General features: G+C 35.8%; 1 protein-coding gene across 1 annotated transcript in view; it reads right to left on the bottom strand.

Annotated features, from left to right (window-relative positions):
• The window catches only part of ACTR2 (actin related protein 2), a 37861-nt gene that overhangs the window by 10390 nt on the left and 7107 nt on the right, over positions 1-20364 (bottom strand). The window contains exons 2-7 of the mRNA XM_070798887.1: positions 20236-20346; positions 14556-14771; positions 11110-11182; positions 7475-7611; positions 6036-6185; positions 2728-2873 (exon numbers count right to left, since the gene is read on the bottom strand). Coding sequence (XP_070654988.1) covers positions 2728-2873; positions 6036-6185; positions 7475-7611; positions 11110-11182; positions 14556-14771; positions 20236-20346 — 833 coding nt within the window. The remainder of the gene's footprint in view (positions 1-2727; positions 2874-6035; positions 6186-7474; positions 7612-11109; positions 11183-14555; positions 14772-20235; positions 20347-20364) is intronic.

The raw sequence follows: 20364 nt of genomic DNA, 5'->3' as shown, positions 1-20364 counted from the left end.
TGATAGACAGGGTGCCTGATGAACTATGGACGGTGGTTTATGACACTGTTTAGAAGACAGGGAGCAAGACCATCCAAGAAAAAGAAATGCGAAAGAGAAAAGGAAAGATATACCCATTTGAATGCAGAGTTCCAAAGAATAGCAAGGAGAGATAAGAAAGCCTTCCTCAGTGACCAGTGCAAAGAAACAGAGGAAAATAATAGAATGGAAAAGACTAGAGATCTCTTCAAGAAAATGAGAGATACCAAGGGAATATTTCATGCAAAGATGGGCTCAATAAAGGACAGAAATAGTATGGACCTAACAGAAGCAGAAGATACTAAGAAGAGGTGGCAAGAATACACAGAAAAACTGTACAAAAAAGATCTTCATGACCCAGATAATCACACAATGGTGTGATCACTCACCTAGAGACAGACATCCTGGAATGTGAAGTCAAGTGGGCCTTAGGAAGCATCACTATGAACAAAGCTAGTGGAGGTTGATGGAATTTCAGTTGAGCTATCTCAAATCCTGAAAGATGATGCTGTGAAAGTGCTGCACTCAATATGCCAGCAAATTTGGAAAATTCAGCAATGGCCACAGGACTGGAAAAGGTCAGTTTTCATTCCAATCCCTAAGAAAGGCAATGCCAAAGAATGTTCAAACTACTACACAATTGCACTCATCTCACACGCTAGCCAAGTAATGTTCAAAATTCTCCAAGCCAGGCTTCAACAATACGTGAACTGTGAACTTGCAGATGTTCAAGCTGGTTTTAGAAAAGGCAGAGGAACCAGAGATCAAATAGCCAACATCTACTGGATCATCGAAAAAGCAAGAGTTCCAGAAAAACATCTATTTCTGCTTTATTGACAATGCCAAAGCCTTTGACTGTGTGGATCACAATGAACTAGAAAATTCTGAAAGAGATGGGAATACCAGACCACCTGACCTGCCTCCTGAGAAATCAATCTGTAGGTAGGTCAGGAAGCAACAGTTAAAACTGGACATGGAACAACAGACTGGTTCCAAATAGGAAAAGGAGTACATCAAGGCTGTATACTGTCACCCTGCTTATTTAACTTCTATGCAGAGTACATCATGAGAAACGCTGGGCTGGAAGAAGCACAAGCTGGAATCAAGATTGCCAGGAGAAATATCAATAACCTCAGATATGCAGATGATACCACCCTTATGGCAGAAAGTGAAGAAGAACTAAAGAGCCTCTTGATGAAAGTGAAAGAGGAGAGTAAAATAGTTGGCTTAAAGCTCAACATTCAGAAAACGAAGATCATGGCATCCGGTCCCATCACTTCATGGCAAATAGATGGGGAAACAATGGAAACGGTGACAGACTTTATTTTGGGGGGCTCCAAAATCACTGCAGATGGTGACTGCAGCCATGAAATTAAAAGACGCTTGCTCCTTGGAAGAAGAGTTATGACCAACCTAGACAGCATATTCAAAAGCAGAGACACTGCTTTCCAACAAATGTCCGTCTAGTCAAGGCTATGGTTTTTCCAGTAGTCATGTATGGATGTGAGAGTTGAACTATGAAGAAAGCTGAGCACCGAAGAATTAATGCTTTTGAACTGTGGTGTTGGAGAAGACTCTTGAGAGTCCCTTGGACTGCAAGGAGATCCAACCAGTCCATCCTAAAGGAAATCAGTTCTGAATGTTCATTGAAAGGACTGATGTTGAAGATGAAACTCCAATACTTTGGCCACCTGATGCGAAGAGTTACTCACTTGAAAAGACCCTGAATATGGCAAAGATTGAAGGCAGGAGGAGAAGGGGATGACAGAGGATGAGATGGTTGTATGGCATCACTGACTCAATGGAAATGAGTTTGAGTAAACTCCAGGAGTTGGTGATGGACAGGGAGGCCTGGCGTGCTGCAGTCCATGGGGTTGCAAAGAGTCAGACACGACTGAGCGACTGAACTGAACTGATACAATGGAGAAAACAGGAAACTTCACTAAGAGTTTAACACTAATAACACCAAACAGGAGCAAACTGACATCACTTCTGGATGTGATAACCTAAGAAGGACACATCACTTAAGTAGTGTTCCAGCCAAAAAGGCACAATCTAAATTTAATCATGAGAAAACATTCATACCCAAACTGTAGTCTGCAAAAATATCAATGTCATGAAAGACTGAGGAATTACAACAGATGAAAGGTTACTAAGAGACATGACAACTACATACAAGGTGTGGTCTCAGTTCTGACCCTTTACCAGAAAAAAGAAAAACTGTATAAAGGACATTACTGGGACAAAGAACAGAACTGAAATGAGGGTGGCAGATAAAAGTGCATCAGCAATCAATCCCCTGAACTCAGTAACTGCACTGCCGCTATAAGAGAACAGCCTCATTCCTAAGAGCCACAAAGTAAACATTAAGGAGTAAAGAGGACTTACATATTCAACCTATTCTCAAATGACTCGAGAATAGGAGAGAGAGAAAGGGAGAGCACATAAACACGTAGATTGCTGAAATCAGAAAAATGGAAAACTGGGTAGTGTACAGGAGTCCTCCTTTCTATTCTGGAAACTTGCAACATTTAAACTATTTCAAAATAAGTTTAAACGGGCATCTGTGACACAATGATATATGTCATTCAACAACCAGTGTCATCCTATCAAAAACTCGGGTGAGACAACAGACAACTTGGTCACTCTAGCTATTTATATTCCATCTATTTCTGATAAGCTACTTTGAAACAACCATTTCTAAAGTACCTGGTATCAATGTCAGCCGCCTGGATTGTGTTAAAAAGCAATTCAGCAACACCTACTCCCTCGACATTGATCAAGTGAGGCTGAAACAGAGCTTCCGGTGCTTCAAACCTCTCTCCCCCGACTTTGATAATGCGGCCATCTGGGAGCTAGAGACCAAGAACAATCAGGTATCAGCAAAAGATTTTAAAAGTTCCCAGTATTCTTTAGATGTTAGTATGCCTGTTTTATAACCAAAATCATTAGCAATATATTTCTCCCAAAATACATTTTTGAAAAAAGACAAAGTAAAATACATTAAAATAACTGTTTTTATTATCATGCTCTGTTCTGCTTTTGAAATGATATGTCCTGCCTTTCCAAACAGTAGGAATTTCCTTAAAGAGTCACCAATACACAAATGTGGATGTCTACAGGTGTGTGCAAGTGAGCACTACAGAAAGTGCTGATCACCCACAGCAACTGGACTTTTGCCGGAGTCAATGCTGCTTCTCTTTATCATTTTAACACATTTTTGAGTTTATAGAGATTTTTACCATGTAGCACAGACACATTCAATTAAAAATTTTAAATTTCTTTCAACAAATAATTATTCTGGGGAACTATTTTTTTGCCATCAAATACTTTATATCATGTGTGAAACTTCTATCAAATCATTTAATCCAAGGAAAATCTTATGATCAAAAAAGCTTAAGGACGCTAATCTATTTTTTAGCAGGCAATTCTGTTGTATCCTACTTACTAGGTTCTATTAAATTTTTAAGTAGATAAATATAATTTTAAGAAAACAAGATTTAAGCAACTGGTAAGATACCACTAACATATGACCCTGTTAACCCTTAAGTTACATCATGTTTATGTTTAATTAAATGAGAAATGTTAAACAAAAACTCTCTCACAATTCACAGAATTGACCTAAGTAACAAGCATCCTGGTATATACTGGCATTTGACACATTTCTATATGACAGACCAGAATTAGTTTTACATTAACATTTCTAACAGTGTATCAGTTTAAAATAATGTAATTATAATAACTATATTTAGATTCCCAAACTCACTTTCCAACATGACGAAGTATCTCAAAGCAAGTCCTTGAAGACATTTACTCCATGTTTGCTAACTGTATACAGTACGTGCAACACAATCACATCTTTCAAAAACTCCACAATTATCTTTTTATAAACTTTATAAAAAAGAATTTTTTTTTAATTTACCCTTAACAAAATAAACACAACCATCCAGTGACTTTAAAAACCACATGAACTCACCCAAGGTATATGGGAAGACTTCACATGGCAGAGTATCACTAGCATAAAACATCTACACCTGGATAATGTGGCTTTTCTCAAAGCTCTGGCTGGAGATCAGCCCGGGGCCACCTACCCTAGGAACTCCTTACCTTTCAGAACTGTTAAAACTGTATGCCTCCCAATTTCTCTGCACCAAACCTTATCCTATCCTCTATTTGTCCACTATTTTCCCTCTTCATCAGTTCCCCGTTTATTTGTCACAAATACTTTTGTAACCTGCCTCAAATTCTGAGACAGGAATGAAGAGATAAAATATGTTTTATATTTCTAGTTCCCTTATCCTCTGTCTCATGACACTTTCTTCCAAAGTCAGGTAGACAATAAATTATAAATCTAGGGGAACTATCAAGAAGGCCTCAGGAAAGAATCCCTAGGGCAAATCTGTAGATGATTGAGTTGCAAAGTACTGATTTATTGTCTATTTGGATCATTATCTTCTAAAATGAAACAACATAACTTATAAAAATTTTAAATTATTTTTAAAGTGACTATTTTGTACATATTTATGATATGCTCTGTTTTATATGAATTAAATGGTGGAAGAATACTTGCTTTTATTGCCTATCACTCAATTTCAGTTTTGGTGGCTCAGTGGTAAAGAATCTGCCTGCCAAGGGTTCAATCCCTGGGTTGGGAAGATCCCCTGGAGAAGGAAATGGCAACCCACTCCAGTATTCTTGCCTGGGAAATGGCATGGACAGAGGAGCCTGGCAGGCGTCCATGGGGTCGCAAAGAGTTAGATATGACTTAGTACTCTTGCCTGGAAAGTCCCATGGGTGGAGGAGCCTGGTGGGCTGCAGTCCATGGGGTCGCTGAGAGTCGGACACAACTGAGCGACTTCCCTTTCACTTTTCACTTTCATGCATTGGAGAAGGAAATGGCAACCCACTCCAGTGTTCTTGCCTGGAGAATCCCAGGGACTAGGGAGCCTGGTGGGCTGCCGTCTATGGGGTCGCACAGAGTCAGACACGACTGAAGCGACTTAGCAGCAGCAGCAGCAGCGACTAAACAACAGTAGCAGATCAAAGACACAGTATGGAAGCACTTTATACCCAGATGAAAATGACAGACTTAAGGCAGCAATACACTGAAAATTCAACTCCTCTGATATAAATTATAACTTGGTTCTAAGAATCATTAGTTACAATTTCAAGTTAACACTTGTTCTGAACATCTCATTAAGAAAATACTAAGTCAGGAAGACTGCCACCTATTGAATTGTTAAAGCAATTCTATAGGAAGACCATTTTCCAAACTATCTTAGAATACCAGTCCCATGAAATGCTAAGAATACTGTAATCATGTACAATTCAGCATATCAAAGGTTCTGAGAAGTCCTTTAATAAAGTGAAACTGACTCTCTCCCAAACTTATCTGACAATGTAACCCTTCATTTTAATTTCTGTCACGATCTACTAACATCTCAGAGAAATAACATTATGTGAAACCCATGCTGAAAAATGCTACTCCAGGTACTGCTGCTGCCAAGTCACTTCAGTCGTGTCTGACTCTATGCAACCCCATAGACCGCAGCCCACCAGGCTCCCCAGTCCCTGGGATTCTCCAGGCAAGAACACTGGAGTGGGTTGCCATTTCCTTCTCCAATGCATGAAAGTAAAAAGTGAAAGTGAAGTCGCTCAGTCGTGTCCGACTCTTAGTGACCCCATAGACTGCAGCCTACCAGCCTCCTCCGTCCATGGGATTTTCCAGGCAAGAGTACTGGAGTGGGGTGCCATTGCCTTCTCCAATTCCAGGTACTAGAATCTCAAAATAACATTTCATATCTAACTGTATCCTAAAGTAGAAAAGCAATATATGATTCTTGCTTTATTAAATCATAGTATCATAATGTAGAAAGACATTAAAGGTCATATATATACAAATTATAACAACCCAAACCCAAAGTACTGGATTTCAAGAAAACCTCCTTAAGCACACACCAACAGTCACTGTCACCCACTTTAAAACCATATATATATCATACACCAGATATACTTACTGTGTAAGATTCAACCAATACTGTGGTTTCTAAGGCCAGTTTCTGCTCTTGCTCAATATTATATCCCACATAACACAACTTTTCTTTAATCATGCGAACCGTTTCAAAATCAGCAGAATGGTTGAAGGCATAGCCCCGCAACAGAAGCAGCTGGTACAAAAAAACAGCAATTAAGTCCACAATTAATCTGAGTGAGTTCAAGTCCACAAAAGGGATTAATGCTAAGCATGTCACATCAATACCAAATACAATGGACAGCAGAACCTTAGCTCTTACTATTTCAGAAAGGAGAATATTACTCACCATAAGAGTTTACATTTCACTTTCACAGAAAAGTTTCATAGGGAGTGACAGAATTTACAGTTCATGAATAATAAATGGGCAAAATATCTATTAATAAATAATATTTTAGCACTGGATTCCTATAATCTGCAATTTACTCAGTCAATGCCATAACTGTGAAATATGACTGACACATATTAGAGGGGCAATAGTATTTGCTACATAGACAAACAAAAACGAGAATTCAACCTGACAGGAAAAACAAAACACACACGATATACATCATAAACAAATCAGACTTTTCACATAAAAACTACAAATCCTCTGATCTTTGTGTTTACAGTCAAAGGAAAACTCTTGGACAATCCTTTGGCAGTCACCCTCAAACAGAATTCTGGCTTAGAATGATAGTATAATTCTCATCACCAATCTTATTACTAACCCAATGTCAATACGAAGACTTAACACAACCCAGAACAGTCTTCCCACAGTAGTACCAGTGACATATTGGACCTTATAATCCTTTGTTGTGGGGGATGCCCTGTTCACTGCAGAATGTTTAGCAGCCTTCCTGCAAAGATGTTAACAACCAAAAATGTCTCCAGACATTTCAAAGTGTCCCTGGAGGAGTAGCATCATCCCTGATTGAGAACCACTGACCTGGAGAGAATGTACTAACTATAGAGTTCTGGTACAGACAATATTCTAAATCTTTCCCCCCCCACATTACAAAAACCACACATGCTTCCAAAGAGTGGCCTTAAATGTATACTTTATCTAGCAATGTTTTAAAGAATATCATCACTAATTTCATTCACAAATAAATTTTAATATACATCTTGTTCAAAGAGGGTTTTACGGCTGAAAGGCTGCCCAAGTTGTTCAAGGAAGTCTTAAGAGTCTTCTTCCACCTTTAACATACCTCTCTTCCCATTCCTCAGGAAAGGCAAATTATAATTACATAATGATGAACTCTCATTAGTACACAAGAGATCATGTGTGTGAATCTTATACAGATTTTTATATGAATTTTAAAATACTGGGCCACTTCTCTGGTGGTGCAGATTCACTAGAATCCTGAGGTGATACATTCAATTTTAAGTAGATATATATACAAACTTACAAAATCTAATTCCATGATATTCTCTTTTGCTTACCTTGATAAGATATCTGGTAATATCCCTCCCGGCAATATCCAGTCTCCTGGTAAGGTGAGGGAGAGAAAAGCCTTCATACACTGGGCAAATGTGAGTCACACCATCTCCAGAGTCCACCACGACTCCAGTTAATAAACCTGTAGAAGAATCATGAAGTTGTAAACAAAAAGCCAAATCAGAAATCAAAGCCAGCAAATTTCAAGTATTTCAATATTCAAAGATGCTGGCTTCTGATTAGAAACATCACCAACCAAAATGGTCTAACAGCTAGCACTTCTTTCTTATTTGCTTATTTTGCAGTTTATTTCTAACAGACAGACACTGAAGTCAGTGTTCTCTCACATGCCTCCTGTGAGACCTTTAGTCCAATCATGTGCTCCCCCAGTGATGGGAAGAAACAGACCCTCAGACTGAGGACTGAAAAATACAACATGGTCTTTAATCCTAACTTTAATCTTGATCCCTGAATTCCCCTGAAGTCAAATTCTCTAAAGTATCATAGATAACTTTTATGAAAACCACTGTGAAGGGTAATTACACAAGTTAATAGTGAATCTGCTAAAATAATCTAGTTCTTTATTATTATTTTTGTCATATAGTATATTCAAAACTCTGCTGTTTGGAAAATTTCTGTTCATACAAAATAGCTAGAAATCTGAGAATAATTCATCTTAACTAGCCAAAGAATCACTTCAATTATTCACCAAAATCAAGAAAGACACTGTCAGTTAAACTTTTTAAAAAAAGACCAGCAAAGAAGCTATCTTCTCTCTTGCGAGTGCGTGTGTTCTTAGTCGCTTCAGTCGTGTCCAGCTATTTGTGACCCTATGGACTGTAGCCCACGAGGTTCCTCTGTCCATGAGATTCTTCAGACAAGAATACTGGAGTGGGTTGCCATGGCCTCCTCCAGGGGCTCTTCCTGACTCAGGGATGGAACTCACGTCTGTTATATCTTCTGCACTGGCAGGTGGGTTCTTTACCACTAGCGCCACCTGGAAAGTCTCTTTGTTTCTCATTATGTGCTATTTAACGGTATAAATGGGGACTTCCCTGATGGTACAGTGGTTAAGACTGCATGCTTCTAATGTAGGGGACAAGTGGGTTTGATCCCTGGTCAGGGGGGTGTGGAATTAAGATCCCACATGCAGTGCAGTATGGCCAAAAACAAAAATAGTAATAATAAAATGAAATTTAAAAAAATATATAAAAGTACAAATGACTGAAAGTTAGTGTTTCACCTTTTGTGCCAGAGTTAATTCAGGAAAAAAAAAATTTCTAAATCACATTTTCTAGCAGTTTTTAAGTCTAATGATACTTTTAACCAGAGTATGTATTATCTACAGTTGCTTAAGCTTATTATTTTATCACTGTCCCATCCCTGAATACTCTCTCCTTCTTTCTTATGCACAAAACATCTAATTTATCTCTGAACACATTTATTCAAAACATCTCCTACTAAGTTCATATAATTTGTTTTTCCTTGACTGATTTTTCAATTTTCATAAAAAAATCATATGCTGCCTCTTAAGGTTGCTTTCTTTTAAACAAGAGACTTTCTATTGCAAGAAAGAAGAATCCACAGTATCATTAATTCAAAAATGCTCCCAGTAATACCAACTAACACTAGATTACTCACTCTTTCTCCTTCAATTCTGAAGGATTCTTTAAAGCTCAATCTAGTTCTTAACTTTTCATTCATACCCTCCCTGACCATTTTAACCTCTAACTCACTCCATAATTCCAGTTATTCCCCTCAATCCTGTACACAAAATGCAGTCAGATACACTTTCTTGAATCACCATGTCACCTCTCTTATTCAAAAGCCTTTCCTGGTTCCAAATGTAGCTTCTTACTCTTTTGACTTAACTGGTAGCTTTTAGCCACCTTATTTTTATGCAAGGTGAAGAGTTCTCTTCGGCTGAAGAGTTCTTTTGATTAGAATTACTGGATTATCACTTCTCAAAACTAAGAATTAAATATTTAAACAAAAGCAGCTAAATATCAGGAGTTAAGAGAGGATATCTTCTCCTTGGACAGAAATAAATTTATGAATATTGCTAGAAATATCTGTTAAGGTCAATTTTATTCAATTAAAGCAAAAATTCATTTCAGCAGAAGTGTCCCATCTCCACCCCCTAACTGGAATCACCAGTTTCAAAGCTTAGATTCAAAAATTTTAATATCTATTTTTCCAAAGTATTTTCTAAAATAAATTCTGAAATGTACTTAAAAAATGAAACACAATTTCCTAGATGCAGACAAACACGAGCTCCTCAGACCCTGGCTATAATGGACAAAAGGGCAAGGAGACCACATGTAGCTTATCGAGGAGCTGACTCACCGCCGTATCCTCTGTCCTAAACAGAACACCAAGCTCATGACACACTTGGTGAATGAATAAAGCCTCTTTAAAAATTTAATTCTCCCCAGGTATTTTCTTAGTATCTACATGAAGTAGTAAAGACAGCTTTAAAACCTAGTATGTATTTTGACAAAGTGATTTTTACTCATCTATGTGTAGAATCAGATGGATCACCATAATATTAAAATTTGTTTCTTAACACAACTGACCCTTGAACAATGTGGGGGTTAACCTGCATATAACTTACAGCTGGCCCTTTGCATCCCGATTCAACCAACTATGGACCTTGCAGTACTGTAGTATTTACTACTGAAAAATATCCATGTATAAGCGGAGTCATACAGTTCAAATCAGCACTGTTCAAGGGTTGACTGTACTGTCACAGACCACGTAAGTACTAAGGCTTGACATTTAGTTGTCACCTCCTTCAGAAAACTTCTCTGACATGCTAAATCAATTTCTGAATCTTTCCCCCATTAAGAGTGTAAGTTCTTGAGGGATCTTTACATTTTAAGTGCCCAACAGGCTCTGAGCACATATCTGATGGCCTCATAAGTTCTCCACAAGATCATCAGGATACAGAGCTCTCCCTACATGGCTACTATTTTATTCCCAGCAGATACAGAGGCAGTTACTAATGGCAGTACCAAGAAAACAAAGGAAAAGTAGGTCCCCTCCATTCAACCCACTTCAAAGTTGGGAAGGTACTCTCAAACGTCTGTCTTTTCTTTTATATTTAATCTATTATGTATTTGACAAAGATAATTTTATATGAACCTTTCTGGCTTTTTTAAACTCTTGACAATTCTGACGACAGAGTCCACGTTCACTCCTTCCTTCAAAAATTTTCTTAAATAGTCTAAAAGAAGAAACTTCCTACTTATTAAAAAAAACTGAGAAGTTTCTTAAGTCCTTCATTGTTTAGTAAAGAAAATAAAAATGTGTATATTTTATTTGACAAACTGTGGAGTATTTGAATAAATATAAATACATGAAACTGAGCTTTCTGGGACTTAAAACTTTCTGAGAAATCAAATTCCTCTGACATAAAATACATGTAACAAATGTTTGCTGAATTCATTAATGTTTAGTAAAGAAAATAAAAATGTGTATATTTTATTTGACAAACTGTGGAGTATTTGAATAAATATAAATACATGAAACTGAGCTTTCTGGGACTTAAAACTTCCTGAGAAATCAAATTCCTCTGACATAAAATACATGTAACAAATGTTTGCTGAATTAATGATACTGCAAGTTAAGCTTCACCTACCTTGAGCATACAAAGTCAGGACTGCCTGGATAGCTACATACACACCAGAAAACTGGTAAGTTTCAAACATTACCTAAAAGTGCAAAAGGAAAGGGAGAACATTAGTATTTTAAAATTACATTATACATATAATGTAATATATATATATATTAATATATGCTTTCTTGATGGCCAGAGTGGATTAGCTGATCAAAATAGAATCAAAGGACCCAAAAGAATCTTCCATTCTCTACAGCTCTTTCTTGCCTCTACTAAAGTCCTGCTGTCAGGCAGCCCCAATTTTGAGGACGGATTTTTTTTTAAAATACACACTGAGTCCCCAAGCATTTCTTAAGTTCTACAAAGCAAAGATTTCTGAGAGTTTTTAACTAATGGCAGGTAAGAGTGAAACAAAGTGTTCTGTTTTTGAACAAGACCTTCTCAACTCATGTCCCTTAAGGGAAATGTCTTTTAATTCAAAGACAAACTATACAAACTACTTAACTGCCAACCTTCCCATCCCTTTCCCTCAACCTGGGCCAAGCAAGACTGTGGCTCTACCTCCACGTAATAAACGGTACAGCAGGGAAACAAAACTAAACAATTCTTGAATGCTGGCAGATTCAGAAGCTGCTCAGCTGCTGAGTCTGTGCTCCACCCTGTGCTGAGGTCCACTGCAGGGATGAGGAGCTCCTTCACGTCCTCTCTGCTCACAATGCTGCTCACTGTCCATATCGCAGGTTGGCCAGGAATATTCTGTAGGATTTTCTCTGTCATCCACAGTTAGCATTCACTGACTGGCAGTGCAGACTACCACTATGAACATCTGATATTTAGAAATTTTACAACCGATCACAATGAGAATGATATTCAGTTTAAATTTTTTCAACTCTGGGGAATTCCATAGTGGTCCAGTGGTTAAAACTCTGTGTTTCCACTGCTGGGGGCACGATCCCTGGTCAGGGAACTAAGATCCCACATGCTACAGCCAAAACAAAACAAAAAAACCTCTAAATCACTATTCTGTATACCTGAAACTTAACACAGCATTGTAAATCAACCATACTTCAATAAAACTAAATTAAAATTTTTTTTTAAATCCTAATAAATAAATTTTACAACTCTGAAACACAAACTCATCAATTAAGCAACTAAATTTTCTGACTAGTATTCTATTCCATCATCCTTTATCCCCCTGCTACAGGGATGAAATTGGTATATAGCTGACCCTTGAACAACACAGGTTGTTCTGAATTGTGCAGGTTCATTTAATTGAAGATTTTTTTTAATAAATAAATACTACACCATCACATGATCCGAGATCAGCTGAATCCAGGGATACAGAACCTGGGATACAGAGGGCAAATTATAAAGTTTTACACAAATTTTGACTGAGGGGGATTGGCACCCTTAACCTTGTGTTGTTCAAAGGTCATTTGCATTTATCAACTGTATTTGCATTTATCAACTTGACAGTCTGTCAAATTTGTTTTTATTCATAAGATCATTAAGAAGTATTTGTAGTTCAGAAACAACTTTCTGAATGAGATTAAAATGGGGCATTATCAGTCATAGTCATATTTGTATTTACAAGTAAAAAAGAGCATTGAACTAAGAAGAGTCCTTAGAGTGTGTAGTAAAACTAATTCTTGTCATTTCTGCAGTTTAAAAAAAATATCTGTCCTAGTCAAATAGTTAGTTAGTGGATGGCAGATATGGTGTTATCCACTACATAGCAAATGCCATCTCCCTGAATTTTCAGTTGAAAGAAAACTTGGTTTCCATTCTGCTACTGTATTATTTTTTTGAAAGAGGTTTCCTTGTCTCATAACCTCTTGATTCAATACAAAAATATCTCTACACTCTGTTTTTGCAATGCATTGCTAAAAATAAAGAGCAATTATAAATGACCACTTATCCATTACAAACTATTAGTAACTATAAATCATTTAGAAAGTATAAAGCACAATTAAAATATAAATACAATAAAGCCCATCTTTCATAGTTTCAGGGGTGGCTAGGAGGGGGGGAAAAAATGAACCATAAAAAATGATATGGATTCTGTAGCTAAAACCACAATCTCAAAATTTGAAAAAACAAAAATTTTAAATCTCTTCTAAAATTTCCATCAACATCTCAACATAGTCAATGAGTAAAACAAAACATTTACTTACATTAAGCAGTATCTGGAAAGCTAATAAAATCCAAAGTAATTAAAATTTCCTATCTCATATATAACAAAATGAAAGATAACTGTTGCAAAGTTACCCATCTAAAGTACTAAGAATGTAGACTTTTTGCTCTTTAACTGCCTACCTCGTTACTGTTTCCACCTCTCTTCCCGAGCCCTCCCATCTCCCTGGCCCCCAGCATTCCCCCACTGTCTGCTATCACTTCTTTGGTTAACTATATTATCTATATCCTCGTGACTCCCAAGTTTATACCTCCAGTCTCAGACTTTTCTCCTGAACTTGACCTTATATATATAACCATTTTTGCTTGGATGTCTAACGAAAACCTAACATGTCCAAAACTGAACTCCTGATCAATTTCCCTCCCCAATCCTGTTCTACTCTGTCTTTGCTCAAGTGAAACTTTGAGAGTTACCTCTCTATCACATGTATTTAAGAAATCAGGATTTTTTTTTTTGGCCCTACCTTCGAAACAGAGCCACAATCTGGCCACTTATCATTACCTTCTCTGCTATTACCCCTAATCCTAACCATCATTATCTGGGTGTCTAGATAACTGAAAAAGTCTCCAAACTTGTCTTTCTTCTACCCTTGCCTCCTTATGTTCTACATTCAACACAGCAGCCACAGAAACCTCCATCTGTAATAGCTCTTCCTTGTAACAGCCCTACATTTCACTCAGAGTTTAAATCTAATTTCCTATAAGAACCTACAAGGCCCTAGATGATTTGGCCCCATTATTTCTCCCACCTCATCTCCTGTTGCTCTCCCACACTGGCTTCCTTGTTGACTAATATGCCACACTTGCTCCCATTTCAAGACCTTTACACTGGTTACTCCTTTGCCTGGAATGCTTTTCCCCCAGTTAGTTACTGGCTAACTCCTTCCGTTTAAATATCACCTTACAGATACGTACTACCACAACCTATGAAAAACGCAGCCTTCCTTCATGCCCCATCTCCCTTACTCTTTCCCACCCCTCTTTCAGCATCTAGTATCTTCTAATAAACCATTCAATTAATTCATTTTTTTTTGGTCTATTTTCCCCTGCTAGATGGTAAACTCCATAGCAGCAGGATTTTGGCTTTGTTTACTGGTATATTCTACTTATAATGACTAACATATACTTAGGTGCTCAATAAACAGGATCTGGGAGAAAGTAACAATTATTCTTATTTCCTATATTCTCAACAACAAGGGAAGATAAAACAAAAAAATTTGCTTTAATATCACATCACAGAAACATATATATGCACAACCCATCTAAAAACTTACCTCTACAATCTTCTCTCTGTTTTTGGTTGGGTTCATAGGAGGTTCTGTGAGTAGAATTTTACAATTCCTGGTATCTATGTTAAGTTTTTCTGGTCCAAATGTGTAGTCCCATAGGTGTTTCATGTCATCCCAATTTCGTACTATGCCATTTTCCATAGGGTAATTAACTTCTAACATCGAGCGTAATTCACTTGCCTCATCACCAACCATAAGATCCTAGAAAATTATAATATCAAAGCTTTAGACCAAATTTTTGCATAAAATACCATCAGAAAATTATCCTTATATTTTGGAAAACTGGGGAATAATTAATTTTAATATTTCTGGCACTTTCAGATAAATTTCTTCATTCCACAAGTTAAAAAGTCGATCTCTCCTTTAATGAACAATGTCTTGCAAATCTTAATCATAAATAATACGTTTTTATGTACAATGTGGTTTAAATCAATAAATTGACCTTACCTTTAATAAATATGTTTCCAAAAGAAGAGTATTAGCACAAATAAACCCCACATTTTCATATTTTGGAGGGGTTTGTATGAGGTTTCATCTCTTTCTTTTGCTCAAATGTTCAAAAAATAAGGCCTGTGATATGTGAGATAGCACATCAGGGGGAAAAAAAACTTGTAGAAAAATGCTCAACGCATGCAGCACATTTCTTTGTACTAAATATCAAAATGATAAGTGTAGTACCATACAGCATAATGAGAAGCAAAAAATAAAATGATTTTTATTATACTGTAATAATGGATATATGCACCACAAACTTGTAAATTTCACAAACGTCTACCTAGATATGCCTCAATTAAAACTGAAATTAAGCTTCAATATATGCCTCACCAAGATGAAAGATAATTTGTAGAGATACAAAAAATTATGATACAGAGAAGAAATTCTTCTTTAAAATTATCTCATAAGCAACATTTCCGATCTTAAAGTATACTATGCTATCACCCAGGAAGCAGAATACTCACAAGTCTTGTCTCCAACGAGCACATACTTAAGATGACCCACATTTCAAAAGTCAAATTTTATGTGTATAAGGCTAAATGATGTCTCAGAATTAAAACTTACTTTAAAAATTGGCTAGTCAAAATACTAAATGATCCTGACTTAAACATATATTGATGAATTTAAAAAAATGCTAGTATCAAAAATAGCTACTATTTGCTGTAAGATCTTAAGATGTTTTAAAACAGAAGTTTAAATAAATATATGACTTTAAAATTTTTTTAAATAATGATTTTAAAAAAGAGATAAGAAAGAAATCAGGGTGAGAACTCTATTTAAAGACAACAACAACCAAAAAACAAAAACCACTGGAAAATCCACTGAAAGCGACAAAAAGGAAAAACAAAGTTAAAGCAGATGCTAGAAATATTCACTAAAATGTTTCTATTGCAACTAAATTTCATGTAAAATTAATGTACCATGCCTTAATACTCAAACTTCTTAAATACTAACTATTTAGAATTATCTGATACAAAAATGAAAAACTAAAAATCTTATATTAGAGAACTCTAGTAAATGACATGCATTTGTTGAATTACTTAGGGAAAAGAATACTGTTAATTTCAAATACATTGAAAGACAAGCTACACTGATGGACAGATGGATAAATCGATAAATATGTGATATATCAGTATAGTAAACATTAATGTCAGAATCGAGGTGATGGATCTATGGGTTTCATGGTAAAATTCCTTTAACTTTGCTGTGTATTCCAAATACTTCATAATAAAATGTCAGGGGGAGGAATCTGTATCTCCAAATACCTGTATGACTTCCGGCCATCAATATAATTTAATATATAATGTTAGTTACTTTTTTCTGGAATGTATCTTTCTGTGTGTTATACAAGATAGTAATAGATTAGATAATTAAGATGGTTTATATCACTGATACATATTCACAACTATATTTCAACAAATTTAGTATAAATCTGGTCTAATCGCATCTGACTATTTAGTTCTTATTCCATGCAAGAATAGGGGCCTACATATGTCTGATCTAATACCAACTCAAAGTGTCATGTGTCTATTTCTAGGGCACACATACTATGAAGAATTAACTGAAACATCTGGCATCAAGTATCTTACCATCCCTCTGAACAAAGAGGACATTTAAAAGGAAAGAAAACAAGTGTTAACTTGTCAAATTAGTGCAAACATTCTTGAGTAACTCAAGCTACCTAATTCAAAAATTTATTTAAAATTTTATTCCAAAAAATCCTAAAACATAGTTTTCCCTAGAACATTTCAACTTCCCAAACTCCAAAATGCTAAGAGTTTTATGGAACTTGCCTTCATCTTTAAGATCAAAATTACAAGCGGTCAGATCAGGCCTTGTTTTGTTTTTTTTTTTTTTTACCACCCACCTCATCACTGGACCTCAAGCCTAAACCATCACCTATTATCTGAAAAAATGAAAAATTACAGTAACTGTCTGAAATGCCATTTTAAAGGCATTTATATTTTATGAAAAGCAAGCAGTGTAGATGAGATACGCCAAGAATCATTCTGAACAATATCACCACAACTTGGAAATCAGATCAAATATACTCTAAAACCACAATTAAATTCCTAAGAAAGAAATTTCATAAAAAGCATTAAAGAGTTCTCTGCAAGTACCCTCTTTTCTTACTCTCCTTAGGATTTTAAGACAAATGTATGATCTTTTATTTAGAGATATAGTAATTTCCAGTTTTCCATGTTTTTCTTTATTCAAAAGAAGACTTGCCACTAGTTTAACTAGTTACTGTCACTAGCTAAAATACTTATCACTAGAAAGGCCTGATATTTATCTCTGTCAAAGTTACTTACAAATAATATTAAAAACAAATGAGAATATCTACTATAGAAAAACATAAGACTATCACAGAAAAATATAATAAAAGACTCAACTGCCGGGATGTGTCTAGTTCTAGTTCAAATGAAAAAGGCACAATGGTTTTTATTTAGAGGTAAAATCCACTGTCAATGGAAAAGTCTTACAAGACTTTGACCTTTTTCTTATTTATAATCAGGTAATGTAAAATCTGCTCATAAATAATGATAATACAGGAAACCAATCAATCTCTTTTTCTCTCCTTTACTATTTATAGTTCATTGGCACATTACAATCTTACCTAGTTTATTAAATACACATATGATACTGTACCAGATGCAAATATATACATATATAGGCTATGACAAGCAATGTTCAATTTAACAGTGGTCAGTAAAGTGAATTGATCCAAGTGCAACAACTTCACCCCACTTTTCTGGATCACACATATCCTAAAGAAAGCCACTTGGTTTCTAACATAATGCACACTACATTCCATTTTAATTGTAACATTCATCTACAAAAAACACAAGGAAAACAATTCAAAACTATGTTAGTAATTAGTTCTGGTTTGGTCCATTGTATGCAATCAGGAGAGTATAGGACTTAATTAGTTGCTACCAAATTGAAGCAATGAAAAAGGTTAAAAATCAAAGTACTTAGAAATTAAAATATGGAATCACCCCCCTCCCCAATACTAAAGGGACACAAAACAACAACTACTGTCCCACCAAGCAAAAGTGGAAAACAAACAGAGAGCATGTGTGTAACCTCACTTACCATCTTTTTGTTATTCTACTTCAACAGGTCAAGAAAGGTGAAGAGAGAGAAGGTAGAAGTGAGAGTCAGAAAAGGCCTAAATAAAATCCTCACTGAAATTTTTAAACATACAAGCAATAGAGACAAATTAGGTCGAGGCAGATGCAGTACTACTACAGTTTACGGAGTTAATAATTAGGGCCAAATTAACACGGACAGTTATTACCTCCTGAATGAAAGTTAACTCGTTAAACAATTTAAATTTCCAGTTTTCAGTCTACCACATTTTAGGTAACAAGACACAAAAAGTATAAATCAATCCACTAGGCATAGGTATTCCAAAAAAGTCAAATTTCTTTCATTTGTTACTGAATTTAAGTACCTTTAATTAAGGAAAATAAACAGCAGAAAAGGTCTAGCTGAATAGGTAAAGGGTGTGTAGAGTGATTTTCCAAGCTCTAGTAGTCAAGTTAAATTTGACACAGTTCTCTTTTCTTTCACTGTTTTCTACTGGAAGAACAAATTAACTTGAAAGACTTAAAAAGATTAAGCAGATTGAACAGAAATAAACCAACTTAACAGACTGACAAACCATACAAGCAAATGCTACTGGGGAATTCCTTAGCAAAAATGTCTTATTTGAGTATCACTTAGACTCATTTCTATCACTTCCCCTTAAAAAGCAAGAAAAGTGGGAGTAAAAAATACAGGTAATTATTTGTGACTATGCTGGACAATAAAAATAGCTATATGTGATGTAGCTTAATACCTCAAAAATGTTATTATCCATAAAGTATATTCAAAAACCATTCTTTAAAAGGCTGATACTGAATAAACATGACTTTCAACATTATTAAAAAACTTTATCCTTATCACTATTACTAGCTAAATTTTTAGCTGAGTTCATTTAAGATGGAATTCAATCAGAACAAAAGGAGTTAACAAAAAGAGAATATGGGATTCTATAAAATTCCCAAAAGACCCTAAAAAAAAAAACCCAAACCAAAAAACTCTCATATTGAGTATCCCTTCTGATTGTAATAAAACAGAGGCCAGAATCATTCACTTTTTTAAGTCTTTAAAAACATTATCACAGAACCCAAGTTTCAGTTTGTATTTTTATTCATCGTGTAACTCAATCCTCTAGTCCCAACAGCAGAGAGCTCTTAAGCAGCAAATGTCTACTATCTATTACCAGCTTTCTAGACACCTCAAACAAACATCCCACGGGTACCTTAACTTAGAACCTAACACACTCTCTGAAGTCTTGTCAAGGACTGTCCAGATAGGACCAACGATGCTAGTCTGTTCACAAATGATTCATAAAACGGCTTCTAAATTCTACTACATTTCATATAACCTAACCTGATCCCTAGGCTATCTGAAGATTTTAAGTCAAGTGGTAACCACTGATTGTGATTGTTCTTTTTTTTTCCCCCTTCTAAAATATTGTTAACTCCCTTTTGATTTCCACCTCCTTTAATAGAAGATAAAAATCTATTAAGGTCCAATCTCATGTTAAGAACAGTATGTAGGCGATGACAACATTCCCGCCCTTCTCCTTGTCCTAAGATAAAAGATGCAAGGTCAAATAAAGACTTGCACAGCTTCCTCCTGCACACTATGGAAATCAGTTATTATACTGGGGAAAAAAGGAACCAATAAGATGCACACTCTGTTTTTCCTGACTAGCTATATAAAAATGTAGGGGCATCAGGCCATGAGAACATGGAAGAAGTTTCAGCTCCCAAAGAGACACTAACCCTGAATGACAAATATATGAAATTGAAAGACATAAAAATACCAGGCTGATTTCTTTTAAAATTATACTATAGGGCTTTAAGTCCCTAATACAGCATTCACATCAACATAAAAATCTTATTTTTATTGTATTCAGAGAGTAATGGCTACACTTAAAGTCAGACGAAATTACTTTCAGTTTCTGTACCTTTCTTCACGTGTTGATAAAAATTTAAAATATAAGCAATTCGGCCCTCCTCCTTTGCTTTTCAAGGCATCAACATCTTAAAACTACTTAATTCAAAGAACACTTCAGTAGGTTTTGCTCCTCATTTATCAATAAATAAAATATTACCTTGATTTCAATGTTTCCCACTTTGGTGGTCGATCTGATAATAGGTCTTCCAACCAAAGCTGGGAAGATATGTTCTGGAAAGTTAGAGCCTGCATATCCACACTTCACAAACTGGAAAAGAACAGTAAA

This window comes from Bos indicus, chromosome 11, assembly GCF_029378745.1.
Source record: "Bos indicus isolate NIAB-ARS_2022 breed Sahiwal x Tharparkar chromosome 11, NIAB-ARS_B.indTharparkar_mat_pri_1.0, whole genome shotgun sequence".
Classification (NCBI taxonomy): domain Eukaryota; kingdom Metazoa; phylum Chordata; class Mammalia; order Artiodactyla; family Bovidae; genus Bos; species Bos indicus.
This window is presented reverse-complemented; position numbering and strand designations above follow the sequence as displayed.